Consider the following 26,857-nt stretch of genomic DNA (forward strand, 5'->3'; position numbering starts at 1 on the left):
AATCACATTCAGACAGAACAGAAGAGAAAATACATCATCCTAAACAATACACACACACACACACACACGTCTGAAGATTTCACACGTCTAAAATCTTACACTCCTCAGAGCTTCGGTGAAAAACACAAAGCGCCCAGCTGTCAATCAAACCTTCACTCCGTCTCTAACCTCGCACTTTTCTCTCTTCCGTTCTAGAGGGAGCTGTGCTTCAGCGTGTGTGTGTGTGTGTGTGAAGACGAGTTAGAGATTAGGCAGCAGGGGTCTCATCGCCAGACTGGCAACCCCACCAGTCTCTACATTTCCTGCAAACACCAGATAATTAAATATCACTGAGGGGAAAAAAAAAAAAGAAAAAAAAAAAGTGTTTCTTTTTATGGAACACTTTCACAGACGACTGGCTGTCAGCTCACGCTCGCGTTCGCTCTTCTTTCTTTTAGTTTTCCTCCCTCACCTTTCAGAGTCCTGCTTTTTTTCTGATCGTTATTCGCCCTCTTGCTTTAGAAAAAAAAAACAACAAAAAGAAAAGATATTTAGAATGATAATTTGCCTGGAACATATAATCACACAAAAAAGCAGCCTTTTACTCCTAAACGCAAGAGGAATAAAATAATGGGGGGGGGGATCAGGCAATAAAGGGGGGGGGGAATCAGAGAGAGAGGTAGAGAGAGAAAGAATCTTGAGAGAAAGACAGACAGAGAGAGAGAGCAACAGGGAAAGAGAGAGAAAGAGAGAGAGAGGGAGAGAGAGAGAGCGCAACAGGGAAAGAGAGAGCAACATAGAGAGAGAGAGAGAGACAGGGAAAGAGAGAGAGCAACAAAGAGAGAGAGAGAGAGAGAGCAACATAGAGAGAGAGAGACAGGGAAAGAGAGAGAGCAACAGAGAGAGAGAGAGAGAGAGAGAGAGAGAGCGCAACAGGGAAAGAGAGAGCAACATAGAGAGAGAGAGAGAGACAGGGAAAGAGAGAGAGCAACAAAGAGAGAGAGAGAGTGAGAGAGAGAGAGAGAGCAACATAGAGAGAGAGAGAGACAGGGAAAGAGAGAGAGCAACAGAGAGAGAGAGAGAGAGAGAGAGAGAGCAACAGGGAAAGAGAGAGAGCAACAGAGAGAGAGAGAACAACAGGGAAAGAGAGAGAGCAACAGAGAGAGAGAGAGAGAACAACAGGGAAAGAGAGAGAGCAACAGAGAGAGAGAGAACAACAGAGAGAGAGAGAGCAACAGGGAAAGAGAGAGAGCAGAGAGAGAGAGCAACAGGGAAAGAGAGAGAGCAACACAGAGAGAGAGAGAGAGAGAGAGAGAGAGAGAGAGAGCAACATAGAGAGAGAGAGCGCAACACAGAGAGAGCAACATAGAGAGAGAGAGAGCAACACAGAGAGAGAGAGAGAGAGAGAGAGAGCAACAGGGAAAGAGAGAGAGCAACATAGAGAGAGAGAGAGAGAGAGAGAGAGCAACAGGGAAAGAGAGAGAGCAACATAGAGAGAGAGAGAGAGCAACACAGAGAGAGAGAGAGAGAGAGAGCAACATAGAGAGAGAGAGAGAGAGAGAGCAACACACACAGAGAGAGAGAGCAACAGGGAAAGAGAGAGAGAGCAACATAGAGAGAGAGAGAGAGAGAGAGAGAGAGCAACACACACAGAGAGAGAGAGCAACAGGGAAAGAGAGAGAGAGAGCAACATAGAGAGAGAGAGAGAGAGAGAGAGAGAGAGAGAGAGAGAGAGAGAGCAACACACACAGAGAGAGAGAGCAACAGGGAAAGAGAGAGAGAGAGCAACATAGAGAGAGAGGGAAAGAGAGAGAGCAACAGAGAGAGAGAGAGAGAGAGAGAGAGAGAGAGAGACAGGGAAAGAGAGAGAGCAACATAGAGAGAGAGAAACAGGGAAAGAGAGAGAGCAACATAGAGAGAGAGAGAGAGAGACAGGGAAAGAGAGAGAGCAACATAGAGAGAGAGAGACAGGGAAAGAGAGAGAGCAACATGGAGGGAGAGAGAGAGAGTAAGAGAGAGAGAGACAGGGAAACAGAGAGAGAGCAACATAGAGAGAGAGAGAGACAGGGAAAGAGAGAGCAACATAGAGAGAGAGAGAGAGAGACAGGGAAAGAGAGAGAGCAACATAGAGAGAGAGAGACAGGGAAAGAGAGAGAGCAACATGGATAGAGAGAGAGAGAGAGAGAGAGTAAGAGAGAGAGAGAGAGAGACAGGGAAAGAGAGAGAGCAACATAGAGAGAGAGAGACAGGGAAAGAGAGAGAGCAACATGGATAGAGAGAGAGAGAGAGAGAGAGTAAGAGAGAGAGACAGGGAAACAGAGAGAGAGAGAGAGTAAGAGAGAGAGAGACAGGGAAATAGAGAGAGCAACATGGAGAGAGAGAGAGAGTAAGAGAGAGAGAGACAGGGAAAGAGAGAGAGCAACATAGAGAGAAAGCACAAGAGTGAGACAGGGGGAGGGAGAGAGAGAGAGAGAGAGAGAGAGAGTAAGAGAGAGAGAGAGAGAGAGAGAGAGAGAGTAAGAGAGAGAGAGACAGGGAAACAGAGAGAGAGAGAGAGTAAGAGAGAGAGAGACAGGGAAATAGAGAGAGCAACATGGAGAGAGAGAGAGAGAGTAAGAGAGAGAGAGACAGGGAAAGAGAGAGAGCAACATAGAGAGAAAGCACAAGAGAGAGAGAGAGAGAGAGAGAGATGTAAGACAGAAACTAAGAAAGAAAGAAAAAGATAGAGGGAGAAAAAGAGACGGAAAGAATCTAAGAAAGAGGGAGAGAGCGAGAGAGACGGAGAAAGAAAAACAGAGGGAGAATATAAATCTATAAATGCGGGCTGTGCTGGAGTGTACTCTACGTGACTGCTTTTTATTGCAGAGTTTTGCTGATTTCACTCGGTCCTCTTTAACTTCAGGGGTTTTAGAGGAACAGGAAGAGGAAAATCAGAGAGAAAATGAAGCCAGAGAGCAGTTTTTACAGCGTCTTGGACCGGCTCTGACTGCTCTACTGACTCTAAATTTCACGTATTATATGCACAATTTGACTAAAAGTGCACCCAGGACTGTAATTCAAGGGCAGAAAGAGAACTGGAGCAATTTCCCCTATAATACACGCAGGAGAGAAACAGAGAGAAACAGAGAGAAACACAGAGCGGTGTGAAGGACAGAACTGTACAGACGCCTGTACATTACTCACCTCGCTTCACTCATCAGTGAGGAGGAGGAGGACTGCACACAGGGTGAACACGGTATTTACACTCGAACGCTACACTAATACACACACACACACACCGCTCACAAACAAACAAACAAACAAACAAACAAAACAATCCTCAAATACACACATCGCCACATCCAAAAGCCTGAACAGTCACTCGCTTTCGGAGCACGATCAGCCGGGGCATCGCAAGACTCATCACTCATTTTCCTGAGGCATAAGCAGAGTTAAAATAAAAACGCAACCAAAATAACAAAAGCAGAAAGCCTCAATCTGTTCGTAGTGCAATGTTTGTAGAAGGCCAGCTTCTCTCTCTGTGTGTGTGTGTGTGTGTGTGTGTGTGTGTGTGTGTGTGTGTGTGTGTGTGTGTGGGGAGCGACGTGCTTCTATCAACTCCAACTGATGGAGAAGATCATTTTCAGATCAGCTTGGTAACAAAATGTGCGTATTCCGAGTGTGTGTGTGTGTGTGTGTGTAATCAAACAATAAGGCTGAGGATCAGGTGGTAGAGCGGGTCGTCCACTAATCGTAGGGTCGGCGGTTCGATTCCCGACCCACGTGACTCCACGTGCCGAAGTGTCTTTGGGCAAGACGCTGAACCCCAAGTTGCTCCCGATGGCAAGTTAGCGCCTTGCATGGCAGCTCTGCTAACGTTGGTGTGTGTGTGTGAATGAGAACCAGTGTAAAGCACTTTGGAACCGCTAAGGTTAAAAAAACTGAAAAAAAAAACTAAAAAACACCGCTATATAAGTGCAGACCATTTACCAAATTACAGGGAAAATGAAAGTCTAGTGCACACGACACCGATCTCCAGTCGCTCCAGACTCATTTCGATGACTACGTGCTGCGCGTTCCTACGGTAACCGGTCCCGGACTGTACGACGTCCCGCGCGGAAATGTTCTCAGACTGCAAACTATCACAGAGGCGCCGTTATTTTCGAGCACGGTCGATCGGTGCGTTCGGGTCGTGTCGGAAAGATCGGATTGGCGAGCCGAACGCACGTGAACGCCACCACAGGGACGGGGGAAACTCAGGATCGTCTTTCAGCTCAGAGTTGTGGGCGTGTCCGAGGAATGGAGGGATGCGACGTCTGTAGCTGACGGTAAGTTCGTTGAAATCGAACAGAATTTATTCGCCTCGGAAGCCGGTTTCAGGTAGTGTGCGTTCGGTCTACGCGGCCCGTTATCGACAATAAAACAAGCTGATTTACGACAGCGCTGTACGATTACGATACGTGACGATAAAGTTTACAGCGGCTTCGTAAAATGATTAAAAACATTAAAAAAAAAATGTTTTTCTGTACTTAATTAAGAGAAGGTACACCGCCGTGACCTGAACGCACCCGACGTCGTAGTTACGACTTCCCAACTCGTAAATACGAATTTCCCGGGAGAACGCGCAGTTAGTGCTACTGTAGTAGTGCAACCCATAGCGAGCACAGTGACGAGGTAGGAGCGTACGTTAAGAAATCAGGCTGCATAAACACCGACAACGTGTAGGATCGTGGGTAATTTGTTAAGTCAAGCTGCACTGTCCGATCCGATGGGAAAGTGCTATTAGAGGATAAGCTTCAGAAGACACACTCGCACTTCCCCACACACACACACACTCCGCATTCCACTATCCTGTGGTTTATCAGGTGCTGGGATGAAAGGCTCTGCAGGGCGGAGGGTGAGACGTGTCTCCTCTTTGTAGGCGACATGTGTTCTCATTGTCGGGGATCAGTGAGCCGATCACGCCTCGGAGAGAACGCTGCGGAAAATGGGATCTTTAAGTACTCGCATGTTCCGATTCACAAAGCGCTCAGCCGGAGCCAGGCGTCCTTACCGAGGGGCGGTGGAGAACACAAAGAACGCCAAGAAGACAAAAGGAAATCAGGACGGCGCAGACAGACAAAGACTGGGCTGAGCGGCGAGAACAGTCAAAAACCAGATAAAGAGAGAGGGGAAGGAAGGAAGGAAGGAGGAAAGGTGTGAAGAGGGATACATATCCGTTCAGGAATGCCACGAAGGCCAACGAAACTATCCAAAGTGGCACATGACAGAGGATCAGTGGCTCATGTCTTCCAAGCCTCACTCGTTTCTAAAATGTTTTTTTTGTGACTCACACAGACAGACTGACTTTTCCAGGCACCGTATTAATCTGCACAGGTACGCGCATGAAATCCAGACGGGCGTACGGAGGGGAGCGTGGGGGTCCCGGACACGGCGAGCACAGCCAGAATGAGATGGAAGGGGGTGAAACTGGAGAACTGAAGGAAAAGGCATGCAGAAGTTTAAAAAGAAAAGAAAAGGCGTCTACGATCAAAGACGTCTCTCCCACAGCGGGGACAGAGGCAGAGAAACGGGGCCTCCCTGAATAGATTGATTTCTCCACAGAGGATCCAGAGCCAGAAGATCAGCGCTGAGCGAAAGTCATTCAGTAAAACCAGCAGCCGCGCGGTTCAGGCGCTAATTAAAATGTGCTTTGTTTTTACTCGGTAGGACTTTAATCTCTGCATTAGTTCATTTTGTTCTGCTACAGATGCAGCACATCTGGAATACGTGTGGGCTTTGCATCATTCACATGGTATTTTAAATCATATGTGCATGGTATTCATGTCTGTAACGCACGTCTTACATTAACGTACAGGACGCCGGAAACGTCCGCTTCCATCGTCCCGAAGTCAGCGGGGTTTTTTGATCGGGTTTTTGGTTGAACGCCTGAAATAAGAGATATTTCCACGTTTTATTCTCCCACATAAAATACGTCAGTAATGCCCCGCTCGTCATTTCCTTAAGCGTTTACACGTCTTGAGAAAGGCGGTTGATAACGAGTGGATAAACGGGACTACGGAGGTCGTCGGGGAGATTAAACGTCATCGCCGAACAGGAAAACTCATCTATCATCGTCATCGTCATCAGCCTCGTTGTGTTTACACTCGCGCTCTTGCAAACTCTTCCAATTCGAACTCTCCGACTTGTAGGTTGATCAGTTTATAGTGTTTTCCATTTGCAGTGCGTTTTAAATAAAGCTCGAAAGGGTCGTCGGACGCTTAGCTCAGGGATTCCCAAACTGTTCCAGGGCAAGGCCCACCAAATGGCATTAACATTTGACCGAGGCCCCACTTTTGCAAGATGTCTTTAAAACACATTGAAAATACAGACTTCTGAATATATCCCCCTTTTTTTTTAAATTAATAATTACATCTTACATCTTTACATTAGGAATTGATTTTGTGTGTGTGTGTGTGTGTGTGTGTGGTTGTCTGAGTGAGAATTTATTTTTCACACCAAATTGTTGAGGCCCCAGGGGCGCCCCCTGTCGGCCCCCAAGGGGGCTGCGGTCCCTACTTTGAAAACCGCTGGCTTGGCTTAGCGGTGGCGATGTTGACGTCACGTGACCGCAGTGAAGTTCGTCTATACGGTAGCCCGACTAGAGCTTTTTACTTCTGGTGATTGTATTTAGGCTTCAAAATACATAAAAGTTGTGTTTATTTGTGAAGGTTATATCACAAGACGTGTAAAAATCATAAACATTTGTTGGCCACAGAGATTATTTCCGACAACAATCCAAAAGCCAAGGGAAAAACATTATAGGCTTTTTGTCGAGGGAACCGGGGCGACGCTAACGTCCGGGTAGTCCGACAAAAATACGCCATCATCCCCGTGGCAGTCTGTGTAAGTGAGCCAGTTAAACGCATCACAGATAAAGGAAACGAACTTAATTCCCAGGTGAAGTGTGCGTCTGTGCAGCTACATTACGCTTTTCTGCGTATAAACCAGCATCTTTTCACCCCCAACTAAAAGTCGGCAAGTCGTTGGCCAACATTTGCGATACGGGCTCATATCCTCTTCTTACACCGCAAATAAACAGATTCTTCAAGTCTGCCTGCCGTATTTATTTCCTCTCTCGATGCTGCAGTAAGCAGGACACTTCTACCTCCTCGCTTCACTTTATCGTGAGGATTCATCAGCGTTTCCACACATCTCCGCGTCCCCGGTTCATCCCTCGTCCACGGACTAATCGTCCACTAATGCCAACCGGATCTCAACTCAGCTGATGTGAGGAATGCAGCAGACGGTAGGATTCAGGACGTTTGAACATAGCCACGTTCCAAATTAAACAGCGTGAGTAGGGAATAAGGGGTTTTCTTTCCCTTTTCCGGCCTGTTGAGCCGAGCCAACGAGCTCTTCTTTCCTGGATGTGCATGAGAATGTTATGAAATATCATTTTTTTAAAAAATACCCTGACGATGCTTTACACGTTTTATCTTAGCTTTAACGTGACTCTCAGAACGGCGTGACTGGAAAAGTGAACAGGAATGACACCAGCGAGTGGTTGGAGAGAGAGAGAGAGATAACGGATGAAGGATGGTTGGTTTTCTCTCAGGGCTTAATAAAGTTCTCCACAAGTCAATCGCTCCACTTAGCCCAGCGGTATTGCGCGCAGAGTCTGGTCTGGTCGGCGAGAGAGAAGAGAGGAGAGCTCTGACCTCGACTCCCATACAGACGAAGCTTTGATGTGGTGATGGAGAGACCAGAGTGATGTCCTCCTGCGGAACCTGAACCCCACAGCTCTCTCATGACCACCCTAAGACACTTTCACACACATCCATTCACGCAGCTGCTCTCAATACACATATGCACAATCGGATATTTGTTAAAGTGCACGCGCACACACACACACACATCAGCTCAAAGCTAACTATGGCCTACAGCCAAAACAAACATATCCTATGCAGACGCTGCGCAGTCGGCAAACAAAGCTGCTTCATCAGCGATTACCGAGGGGGAGTTCGGAGTGAGCTTACTGTTCCACATTAGTCTACTCATTTCAAAACTACAAACATGCTAGAATAAGCTGTACACAAACGCAAGGATTTAATCTCCTTTGTAAACACGCTTCAATAATGCCCTTCCGACTCCTTAAACAGAGGTTTCCTCTGCATGAGAGCGTTATTAGAAACTCGGAACAAACAAAGTGCAAAAGATCTGCCGGTTCGTCTTAATGCATGCATGCATGAGTTAGGCTCTTCAGACAGGGAAGGGAAAGAAAAAAAAAAAAAAAAAAGAGGCTGGAAACGAAACCAACACGCAGACGGGAGCACGCTTTGCATCCTGCACTGCCCTGATTGGCCTATTAGGGAAATGAGTGTTTAAGAGAGGCATCTGCGAAGTGCTCCCTAGAGAGCAGCTATCAGGAGCTACAGTGTGCTGGCACGGGAAGAGAGGGGGTCTGAACACACACACACACACACACACACACACACACACTACAGAGCCTGCACTATTCAGGCCAATTAGATTCCGCTCTTATCAGTTTTGAGCTGCTGCGCTGCGCGTTACGTTACGTTTCATTTCGGGGATACACTTTTATTCCACTGCCACAGTGATAACGTATTACTTTGCAAAAGCTCTGAGGTTTAATAAAACATGCATGTCATTTTCACACTGGAACTAATCCAAGACAGCACCACAGAAGCCAGACAAGATATTTTCGATGAGCCATAACATGCATGATCATCGTATCCTCGCATCTCTGGAGCTCCTGTTTCAAATGTGGCACCATGAATTATTTAACTGGACCGGAGTTGGAAGCTGAAAGGAAAGAGAAAATATTTATAAAAAAAAAATAAATAAATTAAAAAAGCTGTGCGAACAGTGCGATCCTCTTCGACCTAGGCTGGGATTTCACTATAAGCCTGTACAAAGCAGTCTACTGTAGCCCTATTCGTACTGGATTAGTTTTACATGAGGAGGTGAGGTAATGCAATTATTACTGTGTGTGTGTGTGATATATATATATATATATATATATATATATATATATATATATATATATATATTTTTTTTTTTTAAGGAATGCTCATGTACATGTCTGGAAAGATGATGCAGTATTTTCCCTTCTGTAAAATAAGCAGAAGACATAACCCCAGGGTTTTTATATATATATATATATATATATATATATATATATATATATATATATATATATATATATATATATATATATATAATTTTATATTATACACACGTTCCACTGACATGTTGGTAAAGATTGTATTATATAAGTATTTTGAGAATTCAAAAGCTTCTATGAATTCTTCACACATTGCGGCGTTCCCAGTATGACGTACATACATGTTATGGTCGTGTGACCTCCTGATGGTCAAGGGCAACTGGCTAAGCTACGAACACTATAAATAAGCGCTAATGATAAACGTCAAAACGATCAGATGATATTAAAATTTGGTGTATGGGCTACATGGTCAAATCCTTCGTTTGTACCTCCGTCTGCGGTCACGTACACCCTGATTGGTATCCCTCATCGTAGAGCCAGCTAACAGTCTACAAGGCGAGACGCAATCTGGAAAGCATGTGCGATCCCTGGCTGTCCCGAAGGCCGGACAGATCGTTTAAGCTAAGCAGTCGGACGACGCTTCGGGGAAATGTGCAGCAGCATATGGATTGGGGATTTTTTTGGCTGGCGCGGAGGTGAATTTATCCATTTTACCTTGAGATGTTTGCCTGTAGACGTTGGAAAGCATGTGTTGAGTGTGCTGTTCTGATTGAGGAGGGAGGACCACTTATGAGAAGAAAATAGATAAGCTGCCAGAGCAAGGAGAAGCTCTTATGTCAGCTCAACTAACCATGGAGAGTTCATCAAATTCAGCTATACCCGACTTGACTCGGGAATAAGGGTCAGGTTGCTGGTACTATGATATGGTTACGATGGGAAGAATTCTAGACACTTCACTGTTATATGCATATATATACACACAGATTTATCAGGTATAGATGTACCCACTGGCACACGTCCATGAATTGAGGGAGAACATCACAGGACCAACCCCGAGCATCTATTATTTGGGTTTTGGAATATTTTTAATCCATCAGTGACAGTGAAATGGAAGTGTGTGCATCACTGAGATGAGTTCATCAGATGCAGCAGTACAGTTCTGCTGGAGATCTTATTGGCCATTTAATAAGACGCACATACCTGTACAGTACAGGTACAAGCACAGTTAAAGACTAAAGCGCGTTATTTTTTAAATATGCTGATTCCATGGATGGATGGATGGATGAGTGCACGGTTGGTTTGGATGGTTAGATGTGTAGATGGGTCAGAGGACGGAAGATTGGATGGGAGGGTTGATGAGTAGATAGTTGGAACGTAGCACCATGAGTAGACTGATGAGCAAGTGGGTGGTTGGGTAAAGGAATGAATGAATGAATGAATGAATGAATGGAGACAAGGAATTTATTTGATCCTCAAGGCAAATCAGGATGTTCCAGTAGCCAAAGAACATGAAGAACACAGAACAAAGGCATCAGTGTCCAATCAAGGCAAAGTCCAGAGACACATCTTCACATCAACCAATGAGACCCTAACATTCAATACATGTGACGTTTCGGGGGCCAGTGTGAGCAAAAACATGTTTATTACACTCTTGCTTGTAATGATCTGTATACGATGACAAAAAGGTCAAAGTATCCTCCGTCCTTGTCCAGCTCCTGGACAGTTTGTTTGGGGGACTATTCTGCAACCAGGGAATGACCACAAAACCCTGGGCAATGCTTCAAAGCCTTATACACTCGAATCAGCAACACATACACACACTGTGTTAGTGTCACCGCTGTCCTGAGAACGGTTCATCACCCAAATAATATCTGCATAACAGTAGTTAGGACAAATTATGCCGTCATTAACGGTCATTGCCAGTCAGTGTATATTATATATGTGTGCAACGTATGTATAAAAAAAACACACACATTGTTTTTACTATCCTTTCATCAGCTTGTGTATAACTATAGCCAAGCTATATCCCACGCATATATATATATATATATAAATCTAACCCTCTAGAGCTCGAACTTCAATATGCAAAAGGGCCAGATAACAGTGCGCGAGTGCATGCAGTTGGCTGTACGTCTGTCACACGTAAACGAGAGCCAAACTAGTCCTTTTATTACCTTTTCTACAGCCAAATATAACAGTATGGTCATTTTTATGTATTCCTATCATTAAAGAGACATTTGGTTCTCACAAAGACCAAATGTCCCTTTTATAACCTAGCACACATGCACACAAATGTCTTTGAACTGACATAACCAGACTCCACTGGCAAATGTCTACGCACAGAAAGAACGAGTCAGGAAACATAAGCTAGCCATTTGCATGGTGCCTGCTCTGTGCATCGCATGTCGCGGAGTTGCGCTAACATTCGAGTCATTACTGTCAAAACAACAACAGTATTAATGTCAATACAGAACAGCGAAGCTACGGGGGTTCTCGCCGGGCGGCTATCCTCTTACTCTGAAACAACAGGCCTCTTTCAGCTGGGCAACATCTGTCTCCGTCTTCAGAGAGGAAAAGCGAAGGGGCCCCGGTGAGACGTGAAACACCTGAGAGTAGATAAATTCGTTCTCCGTTTTGATACATTTCCGTCTCGATTGGGGCTCGGAGTCTGTCGGTGCAGTTGTCTGGTACCGAGACCTGATTAATGAGGGGTCACGGCAGGCTCCTGCTTTTCCAGAGGACTACGGTATCATGTTGACATGGCGACGGAGAAAGGGAAAATGATACTCCAGTTACAAATCAGAGGAAACTTATGAAAGCCACCTCCAGGGCTTGTTAACACGAGCGTGCTGAGAGATTTATTTAGCTATATTTAAATCAAGAATAATATTAATTTAAAAAAAAAGAAAAGAAAAAAAGAGGGGGACGATATAAAGCAGAGACGGCCAGTGAAAGCCTGGATGGGAAAGAGAGAGAGACGGAGAAAACGAGCAAAGGCAATTGGAAAATAAGAGGAGGGTAAATAAAGGAGTGGAATCTGTTTTCCTGTCTGGAGATCAGATATTACTGAGAAGTTCAGCAGTCCAACTCATTCTCAACGAGAGATGCATGTGGGAGTGTTTTTTAAAATCCCGTTCATGCCTGCCTGCAATATGTCCTATCTACCAAACGTAGCCTAACTTAAACCACCGTGAACCCTGACCAGGCAGTTACTAAGGATGACCGAATGACCACTCTAGATGCTTCACGCAGTGACTCGCGCTCACGTTAATGAATCTGCACAGCTCTAGTCTCAACCAAGCAATAGGGCGCGTCTTATTTGTATTGATCTGCTGACAGATAAGTGTTCACTCTGCATAATATATACAGATTTACTGGTAATGTTCAGGCCTTGTTCCATTCAAACTTGCAGCCTTCAAGTTGTATTTTCCCATGAGGCATTTGCCATGAAATTCCCCGTACACGTCATGCAACTTAACACTCGAGTCCGTTTTAATCGCCGGCCTCTTACGATCTCCGCGTACGCCGTGCTCTTGGAGTCTTCTGGTGATAGTCTTATAAATGACGCATCTCAGACTAGACCGTTCATCTGATGAACACGTGTAGTCTCTGTCCTTTAGGCCGTGCCTTCTGTTATCACGTCACTGTGGCGGTGTTTTCAATCAGCGGCCTCAAAAAGCGACAGCGCATCTGTATCGGCTTCTGTTTTGACCGTTTCCTGCAGATCGTACCAGGACTGGTCCGGATCTTCCTGAGATGTCGACCGTGGCTGTCGTTGTTTGGTTAACACACAACGATAATAAACACGATAAAGGATGATGTGAAGGAAGGAAACGGAGACAGGAGACAATTCGACGGAGGGTTGCGCACTAATACGTGTCGTATAAACGTACAGGGAAACCTTACAGAATAATATGTAAGGATGAAGGGGGACCAGGTGTGTAGATATGATCTGTTTATGTGCTCATATTTAAACCCTTTCCAGTTAACAGCCTTCAAAACTCTCTAAAGAAACATCGAGGATTTCATCTATTCACAGACTTTTTATAGTGCACGGTGAAATAAACCGCGTATGTTTTCTTATTAAAGCCCAGCCAACGGCCCTGTCGAAAGCATTATAACTGAGCTACGTTACATTCGATACTGTCTGAAAAAAGCTGGTGAGAAAACGAACAGGTACACCAAGTGCTACCAAAAACATCAACGTCCGACTCCGATGACGCGAAAGAATAAACAATGACTTCGTGAGAATTATCTTCCGTGACCGGTCCTCTAAAACAAAAACACAGGGAATATATGAAACGAGTAATGACGACAGCGCTCTTTCCTCGACTCATCCTTCTGCTCTGTAATTTAAGCAAGTGTATGGGACGGCGGATGAAGCCATAGCTGCAACAACTTATACGTTAACGTAGTGGAGTGGCTCTCACCGCAAAAATTTTAATGGGTTTGAAGAAAAACTGCGACACAGAGACAGATTCACAGGGTGTGAGTGGAAGTAGTCTTTTTGAACCGTCTCCATTCGTCTGTTGTGTTTGGCTTGGGAAGGCTCGCTCCGTGTTTGCCCAGAAGCCTGGCTACTCTCTGCATTTCCATTTCTTTCACCTTATCAGCCACCTGCCTTCAGCATGAAGCTTTATTACCCCCTCCCTCCCTTCACATTCCCTTACTCTCTCTCCACCTCTTCCCGCTCCAATGTCTGAGTCCTTGTCACCTCGAGCACCCTCGTACGAGCCGCCGAGCCAAGGCAAACTGCTTAAAGAGCAGCTAGCGGGGATATATGGGCCAGATAAAGGTGTGTGAGTGCATGCTGGTCATGCATAAATAAGAGCCCAAATGAATTCTTGGACATGAGTAGAGCTCGGCTTGATTACACGCCACTTATAATAAAGTTTTCGTCTGCACTTACAACACGGAGCAAAAATCCACTCAATGACCCCGCCGCCATCCAGTGAAACTCTCAGCCGCGCAGCCAAGCGCTCTTAATCGAAAAGTGCTGAAAGCGCAAGAAAGTGAGCTGCATGGTCAAGAAAAGATGATTCGCCAATGGAGTTCATCTCAAGAAAGACCGTTTTGCAAAAATAGCAGCTATTTAACAATAGACAAAACAGATTCTTGTTCGAGTTTAATGGTTGTGGGTGTATAATGGAGCACATAATGGTACATAATGGAGGTTGGGTCGAGGTTGCAGTTGGTGGGTTTGTTCCTTCGACTCAAGCCCGGTATGGCAGAAGGCTAGAGATGATAGTGTGATGGAAGAACGGTACGGTACATAAGTGTAGGATTGGGTTGGTGCCAGGACGTTGAGTGCGAGAGGCTGAAGTCGCTGGCGATGATTTATCGGCGCACAGGAGCCGTCGGCAGGACGTTCTTTTCCACTGCAGGGCAGAAATCCCTAGCTCTCACTCCATCACTGCACCATTGATAAGACATATGGATCCACATCCTGACGTTCTGACCTTCAACATTCCCAAGGAATGTTGGTGCGCGCGCACACACACACACGCCTACATAGAAGAGAAGAAGAACGGGAGCATTTGGGATTTCTCTCTGAGAAACCCATTTCTCATTTCCCTTCTCTCCTGTTCTATTACGTACGTAAAGGGTGGCTGTACAATCACTCTTTCCATTTCAGTTTGTCTGCCCTCTCCGCCTTATAGCGCCAACACGTCTATGAATGTGGGATTGTTCTCCCGTTCCTGAAAAAGGTGGTGCCGTTGGTGGATCACGAAACTGGCTAATGTTGTGATCCACATCATTCCACAGGTGCTCTATGGCTTTAAAGGTCAGGAGAGACGTACAGTAGACTGCTAGGAGATCTGTCCAGCTAGGCAGCAGTTGGAGGAGATCTCACGTCGTGTCAGTGCGAGCAAAATGTCTCGCGTCGCCGATGCGTGACGTTCCAACCAGCAGGGGGCCGAGATCACGATATGCTTTGCTCGTTGTGACATTTAAGGCACGGGAAATGAAGTACGCTTTCACTTTTTTTTTCCCCTCAACCGCCGGGACACGTTTTCTACGTAATCCTTGGGGAAATGGATGGCGGTGGAATGCGACCGCTCCGAGCGTCAAAACTTTTCAGAAACGTGCGTCCTGATCGATCGGGTCGCGAGTTTGGGCTGGGAGGGATTTGGTGGAGAAAAACTCACTTTGATTACGGAGGAGTGTTGGTTCGAAAATGAATCTTGCTAGTTCCAGAAAACGCTGCATCTTTGCACCATCTGTACGAGTGCGTATAAACTCCAGCTACAAAAATCCTTACAAACCAACCTCTAAGAATGTGTATACACAAAATTAGCCTGCAAGTCATTCTGCAAACCAAGAGAGGAAATAAACTTCAGAGAGGTCATTGACTTGACAGACGAGTCTCAGCATGGACAGCTGTTCAACCAGGCTGTAATGGCGAGCGAGGACGTTTTTAGACCCAAAATGCCTCGAGCAGCTGTGTGGCTGAGATCTGATCCAATGCTGAGAATATGATGAACATTAATTGAAGGAGAGAGAGAGAGAGAGAGAGAGAGAGAGAGAGAGAGAGATGATTAAGATGTCTAGGAGTATTATACTGGTCTACTGCTTAGACTGATTAACCTGGACAAAGGGATGGATATAAGCTGCATCATATAGTCACTGCATTTGGTGGTTCGCCTGAAATTCAGCTTCGAGTCAGTTTCACTCTAGACATGATTCATAGTCAAGCGACTATAGCAATGCTGTATTAAAAACCACACTTTCCAGTGAGTGGCCTAAGGGGAACTCTGACACCAAGACAGAGTGGAGTGGGTTTTTTTCCTCCTCTATTCTCTGAGAACTCTTTGAGTAATGGTATACACAGAATAAAAAACCCCACGCATGATCAGAGATAACATCTGCATGAAAGGCATATTGGATTAACAACAAGGAAAAGCTTTTCTCTGTGAAGCCGCTAATAGAAAATCTCCTATAACGATGTTTATTTTAGTGCAAAAGAACGGGGCGGTGCATGAAAATAATCAGCGACGGGATGGCGAGATACGGCCTGACAGAAAGCAAGCGTTAACGCTACCTCTCTATAGTCGGTTATTTTCCTGTAAAATCATGTCAAAGGGTTTTACTCCTGTCCAACCACTTGTCAGTAACCGGTGCTTTTACTTATTAAAGAAGGACATGAATGTTTAATGGTTTGGAACGTTCACAAATCAATTAGTCCCTGTCGTCACTTATGTTATAGCAACAATCAGTGTGTACAGGATTGCGCAGAGGTTCTTTTTTTTTTTTTTTTGTGATTGTTGCAGCCTTAAAAAAAAAAAAAAAAAAAAAAAAAAAAGGTCCTGACTGTTACAGAGCACTAACACTGGAGACTCCTTCCAGAAATAATAAACAAATGCCTCCTTGCAGGAAACTTCCGCATATCGAGGATACATTTATTGCTTAGTGAAGTTAAAGCACGTTTTACTATCGACGGACGTGCAATCTGTTACTATAGAAACAACAGCAGATTACAGAACACGCGCATTAATATAAACTTGTGGGTTGAATTACACTCTGTAGCACTACTGTCAGAGCCGCTGTTACGGAAAATGAATCAACACCTGTCGACGGCGCTGCGGTATAAATATTTTATAGTAACTTGTATATGCACCCTTTGCTTTTACAACTGCGTCCAACTCGATCCTATCCTCTGGGCAGCTTTTGGATCCTCTTAGATGTAATAATAACAATGTTGAAATGGGATTGCTTGGCCAGTCTTTGTGTTTTCTTCTCGAAAATATCTGTTGCGAATCTGCCAGATGTTGTCCACTTCCTTTTTCAAATCCGGATGATGGCAAAACGTTCGACTTTAATTTTTCCTTATGTTTTCGATTGTTGCCTTGTTGCCAGATACGTTCTCATTTCATTTATAACTCCTTGGAACCTTTTTTTTTTTTTTTTTTTTAAAAAAAAAAACAAATTGCAAAAAAAAACGTTTTATTTTACGACATGCTTCGTGCCCTCTTTTATCTTAACTTCATCAAATGCTATTACAAAGCTTTCAAAGAAATAAACAAACCCACACGACACCAAGGAGGACTTTCAGAGCAATCTGGAGCGCTGTATCGGGACGCAGATTTCGAGATCTACCGTCTCTACTATATAGGAATATAACTTTATAAGCTCTGTAGTTTCTTTCAGCGTTCTGTTATTTTTCGGTTTCTTCTGCATGCCGACCGTCCTCCTGGCTTTGTGGAACACTAGAGTATTTAACGCCGTGGGCTGAGCTCTCCCAGGGTTCTCTCTCAGACCCGATACGGCTGGTTTAAGGAGCTGCGGCGGATTAACGTGCTCTGCCTGGGTGGTGAGGCGGCAAGAAGCTGACATGATGCGTCTGAGAAGCCCTGAACAGTCAGAGGCCATGAAGTCCTGGCCTAGAGATCATAGGAGCATGTGAGCTCTGAGGATTAAGCATAAAGTCAATGAGGCTAGAACTGTGTGAAAGACTCGAGCACGATAAGACTTTAAACAGCACGTAATTAGCTCTGCTCCTCTGTACCGCGTTGCTTCCCAAGCCCTCGCCTCAGCTCCCTAAATCCTCTTTTCCACCGTAGGGCTGAATGTTTATTCTGTGGTGGTAACAGTAACCAGAGCTGGATGATACCATGATTATAATATCAATATTATGCTTTTTTTTTATTCAACGGTTTAATGATTTTATTTATTTAAATAATGACATTATATATATATATATATTTATTTATTTATTTGCGTGTATCGTGGAAATGCCTATGAGATTCATGATATGTTTTTGTTGAGCCACATCACACCACCCAAATGTTTATTATTTTTCACAGCAATGCTCCCAGGCCTCATACTTTAGAGCATATTCAGAGAGGGGGAATTGATCCCCTCCCCCCTCCCTATTAACATCATTTAATAATCAATAAATAATAACTCTGACCATTCTGTGACTTGTGCCAATGAAGCAACATTCATAAACACACTAAAAGTCTTGTCAGAATAAATTATATTTCTATGCCTTATTTATTTTACGCTATGGGCATGCGTGCTTCCTCCGAGCCCAGCTACACCCTCCACCCCCCACGCAAGCCCCCCGCGCCATTCCCCAAATGTTTATCTAAAGAGAGTCCATACACTCTTGCTCTCGTCTCTCCAGCGTCTCGGTTTCTTACTTTCCCGCTACAATGCCGGAGACAACATTTCCGACACACCACAAGCCAAATGCTTCCATTTGACCATCTGAGGAATTCTTCATTAAGACTTATTCCCCTGTCAACAGCCGTTTCCCATCGGGCCATCGGACATGTTCCCCGCTCCCAAACAAACGCTGGATGAGAGTTAAACATTTGTTCGAAAGGAGACGACTGATCTCCGCTAACACTGAGCTAAGACTTTGAGCCATGATCTGAGAAAGAGAGAGAACAAAAGAATAAAAGAATGCAAGACGAAAAAAAAAAAAAGGCAGACAGTGAGAAAACCTCGCCACATCAGACGAGCTTCGAGTACAACAGGATCTGACCGCATCGCATCTGGAGAACAGGGAACACAGAGAGATGATGACATTAAGACTGTTTGAAATGGAGAGGAAACATGAAGATAGAATAATGTGTTGGAGTTCTCATCTTTACTGCTTTGTTTATCTTCTCTCTTCATCGCCCAACGAGCCGTTTACATTATCCGCTTTACATTTTGCTCAGTAGACTTCATCGCGTGTTGGTTTTTGATGATTCCTTCAGTCGACTGTCTCACGGCACACGACAGAGCCTCCTCAGTGGACTGGTTCCCCTCGCCGTGATCGCTCTTCTCTCATTACCAAAAACACAGAGCGCCCCCCCTCCCCCCCATCACCCCCCCCCCCCCTCCTCCTCCTCCTCCTCCTGCTGATACAGAATGTATCAGACCAGCATTCATGGCTGTATTTTCTCTGGGCGAAGACGTTTTATTTTGGAAGCGTGTGGTTAAGTGTGAGGGCGGAGTAGATACACAGCGTTCCCTGTCTGACCGAAGCCGACTTCAAGCTTTCTGACAGCCGTGTTTGGACGTTGCGTCTGAGGCCCACTTCTATTTTCCTTCTTTCGGATTAAGGAACAGAAAAAGGTCAGGGGTCTTGGGTTTTATTTTTGAAGAAAAAGAAAAAAAAAACCGAACGGGAACGCTACGTGTGCGTATAGAAGCCATCCCCAAGGAAACTGCAGACCTTTGGAAATTGCTGGGAAAAAAAAAAGAAAAAAAAAAAAAAAAGTCCTTAAAATGCCAGTTCTGACTCAATTTTTCCCTCCAAATGTTTCTACACTTGTTCTATATTCTCTCTGTACACCAGATGGCGTGTGCTGTACTGCTACCCTTAAGGAGGGGACGACATCGCCAGCTCACGGACGTCTACTCAGAACGTTACGTGCATGTTTGAAACCACGCACATTCGATTTCTCAGTGCGTTACAAATCAACGCAGAGGACCGTGACTATTTCTGATGGCCAAAGTAGACACCGGTAATGTACATAACCTCTTTAGGTTTCAGCTCCAGAGTTCAAAGCATGCCACATGGACCTGCTTTAATCATGCCAAGAGAGAAGGCCGGTAGCTGGGACCGTGAAAGTTTGAACTGTACACTAGAGTCACGGTCACCTTCTAACGGCGGGCAAAGTCGAGGAGTTTCTTCCTTACCGTAGATAAGACAAGTAGAACACTACAGCACTGTCATAAATAAGACTAAGGCATGATTAGAGCTGAGAGAGAGATAGATGAGTGCGTGTGTGTGAGAGAAAGAGTGAGAGAGACAGCGAGGGTGGGTGAGATGCTTGGATTGCACTTCATCTGAGTGTCTCTGTAGTGTGGGAGGAAAAAGCCATTTAGAGCGTTTAAAGTGGCACTCAGAAAACCGTTTGGATCTTATAGAGCTTACTGGCTTTCTAGACCACTATCCTTAAATACTACACACTGCCGTGGAGGAAACACGAGCGTCTTATGACTCACAACATATCGCACCGCTTCGCTGGATTCTGGACGAGAAGACAAACGACTTGACCGGAAAATGATCATCTGGAGATTAATCCGAGGCAAAGCTTTACAACGTCCCATCGAACCCTTTTTATTCCAGCAGCGGGTTTATATACTAACTTCTGCCATGACGGGTTAGTGCTTTAAAAAAAACAAAAACAAACAAACAAACAAACAAACAAACAAACAAACCCCCAAAGCCGCATGAGGTTTGAAAATAAATGTCGTGAGAGAACAGACTCTTACTTCATCTCCAGAACCTCCTCCAGGTGCTTCCTGCGCTCGGCTCTCAGTGTGGTCAGGTGGGCCTCCTTCTCCGCCAGGGACTGCTGCGTGGACGAAAGCTTGGCCTTCATGGACTCCAGCTCCTGCTTCACCTTCTCCATCGCTCCTAGCAGCTCCTCCATCTGCGGAGTTATACAGGCAGAATTAAGCGGCGCACAAGACTGAGCGGATCGTAGTCAACCACAGACACAGAAATAAAACACCCATGTAAAAACAAAGGGGAAAACAAATCGTAAATCATAGATCGTAGGTAATGTGTGGGATATAAAAGGGAATGACTACGGGAAAAGAAAAAGGGAGGATAAAAGAGAGAAACACGGAGTGACAAAGAGGAACATAACGCCATACATTAAGCTGTTAAAGTTAAAGAGGACCGCCCATTGTCATGATTATATGCTACGACTCCGTCTAAAGCTAACCTTGACCCTGTAATGTTCCAGAACTGTCTTCAGTTCCTGCGGTACTGTGGAAATGCAAGACAAGAACTCGTACAGGATTTATACCAGCAGAGAAACTGCACGCTTCCACCGTTTTCTTCAAGCACTGAGCTACTGGACAAAACTTTCCACTGGACCTTCTGATAGAAAACCAACACCACCGTCGCTCGTCAGTTAAACGGAGGTTTTCAAAACGCCACGTAAGAGTCTTAGCCGTTCTGTGAGGCTTGTGTCGAACCGCTCAGCGATGTTCCTCCCCAGTAGTTCCTGGTCCACACAAAACTACACACTCTTACGCAGGGACCACGGTTCAAGAACGGTTCGAAAATGGAACCGCGGCTCAAAACTTCCTGAGTTCCTGAAAATGTTTCTGGGTTGAAAACAAGCCTGAGGTTTTGAAACTGTATAAAACCTTCATGACTCAGCACTGAGGTTATTGGAGCCTTCAGTAGTTTCGCTCTGTTATGTGTTCGTAAAGGTGGGTGATCTCCAGCTCGCTTACACCATGGTTTTCGTTTGCGATCTGCCTCTTTCCGCAGTGCGAGTGAATGAGACGAATAAATCAAACTGCCAGTGGCGGGTTTATGTATTCATGTAAGGAGAGGTTTAGCGTGCTGGCTCAGAACAGTTCTCATAGACTCCTCAGCAGTTGCGGTTCTGACTCTGATTCTTTCTGCTGAAATGACAGACGTTGGTCTGTCGTTTTTTGGTTGTTTTTTTTTACCTGAATTTTACCCTACTGCCTATTCACTCCTGGTTAATGCGACCGCCTTCGAGTTCTAGATACACCATCAATTTGTCATCAGAAACATCGCACTGAGTGTTTATAGAGCGTCTTCTCTTCTTTTACAGCAGCGTTTCACTAGAAACCAGATAATGTTTCACCGACTCTCTCAGGGGCCCACGCAGTGGAACTCTGGCGCGCAGCTTGCTTCACTTTTACAAACACACAGCACTGAGTCCTGACAAGCTGCATAAACTCAAGAGGGGATGAAGGAGTCGGTGTAACAGGATTCTGTCTGCAGCGCTGGAACGATCACAACTGTAATCCAGTACTGATGACAATTACATAGCGGATACTGTAACTCAGTAATGTAACGTATAAAATAATGAAATGTCAGCTAATTTGATGACTTTTATTCCCATCGTGACACGCATCTGCCTAAACTAAACATCTTCACTTAGCAATTAGAGCTAATCAGCGCGAAGCAGTTCCTCTCACCGATCTCCTTTATCCTATGATGAAACCTTTCCATCCCGATGGGGTTGTGGTCTCTCCCGCTCCACACCCATCGGGGCAACTGTGGCTCAGGTGGTAGAGCGGGTTGTCCACTAATCGTAGGGTTGGCGGTTCGATTCCCGGCCCACGTGACTCCACACGTGGATATTCCACACTCCACATACCGAAGTGTCCTTGGGCAAGACACTGAACCCCAAGTTGCTCTGCTACCACTGGTGTGCGTTTGGATAAAAGCGCTATATAAGTGCGCCATTTACCGTTTATCCTCCGGGCTCATGAGGATGCACAAGATGTGAAGCGGATCTCAACCCAACTGAACACCAATGGGAGATTCTGTAGTCACGTGTTGGAGAGTGCTCTCCACCACCATCATCATCATCATCAAAACACCAACCGTGGGAAAATCTTTTGGAAGAACGGTGTACATTGCTCCAGTACAGTTCCAGAGAAATCTATAACAGATGCCAAGGCACATTCGAGCCGTTTCGGTGGCTGCTCGAGGCCCAACATCTAAGCTGGTTTGGTCACCTGTCTGTAGATGTTTAGCGAACAGTCCCCACCCGTGTGTAAGTAAGTGTAAGTGTGTGAGTGGTGTTTCCTTCACTAAATTTGTTACCAAGACAAAGTGGTAACTCGGCAGATAAAACACCGGGGCTACTGATCACAAGGTTGTGAGTTTAAATTATATAGAGGAATGACAAAAACCCACCCGACATCATTCCTTTTACATGCATTAGCTCAATTAACAAAATCCGTAGTTGCTAACATAAAAGGGTGAATAAATTAAAGGCAAATTTGATTGGAAATAAATAAGTGTGTACAGTTACATGGGATGGCTAGATCTACTTCAAGAAAATATGGCATGTAGATGACCATGTTGCAGAAATGAGTTTTATATTATATATATATATATATATATATATATATATATATATATATATATATATATATATAAAAAGGAGAACACAGTTTTCATCTAAACACTGTACATGCTGTACCGTTGGTCAGAATGTCTCGGCAATGTTCCCCAAGGTTTATTCTCAATGAGCTCACTACAATAATAATAAAATCACTGCACCCATCATATTTAAGGGCTTTGAACTTTCAACTATTTGTAACTTTGTGTCGTGTAACAGAATAAATATTTAGTGTTAGAGCTAGAGTTAGTCAAATTTTAACTTGGATACTTTCACTAAAAAGTGGTTTAGATGATGAGAATTTGGCCAGAGTATTAACCACGCTACATTAAGCATTTGCATAATTACTTTTTTAAAAAAATTTTTTTATCTATAATACATTATTTACTGCCGAGCAACCTCTGTGCGTTTCAGTAATATGTATGATATATTTCTTTATTTGTTATTTGTAATGCATCGTCCTTTGAGAATTCTTGACCATCTAAAATGCAGTTTTTTTTTTTCCATTTGCTGTTCTTCCTACAGTGTTTAATATGCGTCTGTTATAAAAGTGGCAAAAAGTCAACAGAAAGACTATACTGTCACTGACGCTTTTTAGAGAGAGAGAGAGAGAGAGAGAGAGAGAGAGAGAGAGAGAGAGAGAGAGAGAGAGAGAGGGCTCGCTCTAAGAATCACATTTTTGTTAAATGACCTTCAGTTCAGCCCCCTGGTGGCTGGAGGGAGCACAAAAGCTGGCAAAGCGCTCAGAGCAACAGACCGGTCGTCTCCCATAACTCATCATCCTAATATACTGTACCATGGCCAAGCACTGAAACACTAATGTCCAGAGCTACAGAACGATGCTGAAGCAAAATTTATACCTGCAGGTGTCTCGCTCCTCTCCACTGACCTCATTCCTCGCTCTCACATTTGTCATCACGCACCATCATCCGTGACAGAGACAGAGGGAGCACTAAACAGTAGGACCAAATTCCCAGTGATGGAAAACTCAAGCTGAACATGATGTCTACAATATGAGGCCTGGAAAGGCTCATATAAAAAGTAAAAAATGACAAACAAAAGATACAGGAAGGGTTCTTTAGATGCATTTAAATTTCTACAGGCAACGTTTTGTAAATATATATTATAGTTATATATATTTAATGGTTCTACAGCTTAATAATTGAAGAGATTGTTATCCTCTTCAATTATAACAGCACAGAAGTTTCTTGTTAGTTCGCACAAATAAAAGATTCGCTTCTGGCCATCATCTTTATTTTCTCTCGATATCTTCAACCGTAAGACGTTGCCTTGGCACGTGAGTTACATGATGGCGTTGTGCGTTTTTTTTTTCTTCCCCTCCCACTCGCCTACATGGTCCTGACTCTGAAAAGATGGTCCGTTATCCATTCGCGCGAATTAATCTTAATCCGTGTAATAAAAGCACTCTACTGTCAGTCAGATTGGAGCACGACTGACGTGTACAGTGCAGCAGACTTCAGGGTTCAGAAGCATGAGCTACGGTTACGGCACTGAGGTGCGTCACACCACTGTGGAGCGGATTCAGTTTAATCATAGCTACATACCAAATGAAAACTTATGTTACGAGAAAACATAACACGTCATCAGAATAAGACACTGAACCTTTTGCTAAGAGTGCAGGAAGATGGCTGTATAGACTGTCCTTATTGAAGCAGATCTATGGCTATTACCTAATTACTTTCCTCCGTGCAATTAGGATCACACTGCTGGGCAGAAATGTCTTCCGTAGTAAATGAACATCAGGTTGATATTTTGTAGACCCAGAGTAAAATGTCTGGATGCCACCAGGAAGGTCGTTTCCAGGACTTCCCCAGCTTCTCTAGCACCGTTCCCAAGAATCTGCATGGCTATGCACGTCTGATGATGCTCCCATGCAGAAAAGAATATAGTTAGGTTCCTGAGCGGCGTTCACCTTATCGTGAGTTTGAATCCCGACCTGCATCCCATCCTGCCTCTCCCCTATTAATCACAGCAATAGCAGACAATCGTGGGCATCTTTGGGCTCGTGCATGTAGAAGAAGGACGCTCCTCCATGTATGTTACACCACCCTGTGATGCAGCATGGGCAGCAGTTAGCTGGCTTCACGTCTCAGAGGAAGCACGTGACGGCCTTCGCCCTCCCGGGTTGGTAGCTGTTGTATGATATGGAACAGCTGACTGGAGGGTGGGAATTGGCCAAGAACAAATAAGGGAGAAAACCCACCTTGTCAAAAAGAAATGCCTTTGTGATATTTCCTGGGATGACGGTGAGCATTTTAAGATTTCTAGAGGCTGTAACTAGCTGCATTAGCTGTGAGATTAGCAAGCCGTCTGAATTTTTCCACACCTCTGGCAATCACCCATTAAATCTTGTTAGCGTTTTGGTGCTGCCAAGATTTGCCTTCCCAGGTTAACAAGCTAATGCTAGACAAGCAGGGTCAGTGCAGCGGCAATCTGTGCGGCTCGTGGGACATTTCAGTGCAAACGGCACTGCCCAATAGAAATAGGTTCTGCTCAGTAAGAAAAAAAAATAATTAGAGGGAATATTGTTTTCTAGAGGAAGTGTGCAGAGCAGTCCCCTCCTTTGGGCTTCGCATAAGCATGGGGAAACATTTAAACTTCGCCAGCATCATTTTCACAGGCTCCAGGCTGCGGTGAGATGGAAGAACTGCCAATCAGGATTGAACATCCCATGAGAAGTGTACAAGGAAAGGAAGAAGGATTCTTGTGCGAGAACTCCTTAAAAGAAAACAGAGTTACACTGAAACAGGCTTTTGTAGCTCTCAGGCGCAGACACACACATTTTATATATATGTGTGCGTGTGTACACACACACAAATATATATATATAATGTATGTGTGTGTATGTAGGTATGTGTATGTTTATATATATATATATATATATATATATATATATATATATATATATATATATATATATATATATATATACACACACACACACACACACCAGCAGAACAGCTGTGTAATGAATCCATGATGTGCAGTAGCAGATATGGTGTCACTGTTCCCCCCCACAGGGCAGATATGGAGACGAGCCCCATCTTCAGTGACCAAAACCTTAGCCAGAATGAAAGGACGTGATCGCTTTTACTGTAAAAGCACTCAGCTAAGTCTGCCTGGAACTTGCCTCACACAAGCCCTAAAGATAAGTCATTCATTAAGAGATTAAACCTCGCCTCAGCCGCGTCTGTTATTCATGTGTCAGGCATTTGATCGTCTGCCAAATGCAAAATCAGACACACATCTAAATATATGGAAATGGGAAAAGCGAGCGGCCAAAAATGTACAGCAAACTATTCAAGCTGATCAAAGTGAACGTTCAGTGTCTTTCAACCCGAAATTTCCTCCCGTAGATGAAGCATTTGAAGATAAAATAAATGCGGCTACACGCTCGGATTGTTTTCTCAGGGGGATATGAACTAACATCAAGCCACGCACCAATTTACGACCGCTTATTTATGAAACGTTGGGCTCATGCCTGCGTGATGATTACACCAGTCATCTGCAAGCAGACTTACAGATTGCCGATGCTATCAGGAATCTCAGATGGATTCCATCCATCAGATATCAAACTGACGATGCCGGGGTGTTCTTCCAGCCAGAAAAATGTCAGGCTTGTCTCGTAATGTATGTTTTCTATAAAAGAATAATGTTAGTCTTTTATAAACTCACAACTACCCTAATTATTTTTTATTCACTCCAAATGACACTGAAAACAGACTCGAATAAATTGTGAATAAACTCAAGTGACATAATAAGGTCACTTGACAAACGTTCGGAGACAAAAATCCGTATTTAACCCATATTCATGAATTTTAACAAGATATATCTGAAGACTTCCAGCACACTGGCTAATTTCAACAATCATTTTGTAATGCTCAGATGGTACGATGGTAAAATGTAAGGCTTCTCAACCAAAGATGGAAGGACGGTGCGATAAAATGCGTCCCAAGGAAAGATGAGAAGGGTATCCAACTAGGAGATAAAGGTAAATCCAAAGAAATATCAAATGGAAAGACAC

The 26,857-nt window shown here is 44.3% G+C and overlaps 1 protein-coding gene across 4 annotated transcripts in view; it reads right to left on the bottom strand.

Annotated features, from left to right (window-relative positions):
* The window catches only part of erc1b (ELKS/RAB6-interacting/CAST family member 1b), a 223,155-nt gene that overhangs the window by 81,940 nt on the left and 114,358 nt on the right, over positions 1–26,857 (bottom strand). For all 4 annotated transcript variants that reach the window (XM_053650163.1, XM_053650168.1, XM_053650165.1 and 1 more), the window contains one exon: positions 20,180–20,340. In XM_053650163.1, coding sequence (XP_053506138.1) covers positions 20,180–20,340 — 161 coding nt within the window. The remainder of the gene's footprint in view (positions 1–20,179; positions 20,341–26,857) is intronic.

Source organism: Ictalurus furcatus, chromosome 19 (assembly GCF_023375685.1).
Source record: "Ictalurus furcatus strain D&B chromosome 19, Billie_1.0, whole genome shotgun sequence".
Taxonomy (NCBI): Eukaryota; Metazoa; Chordata; class Actinopteri; order Siluriformes; family Ictaluridae; genus Ictalurus; species Ictalurus furcatus.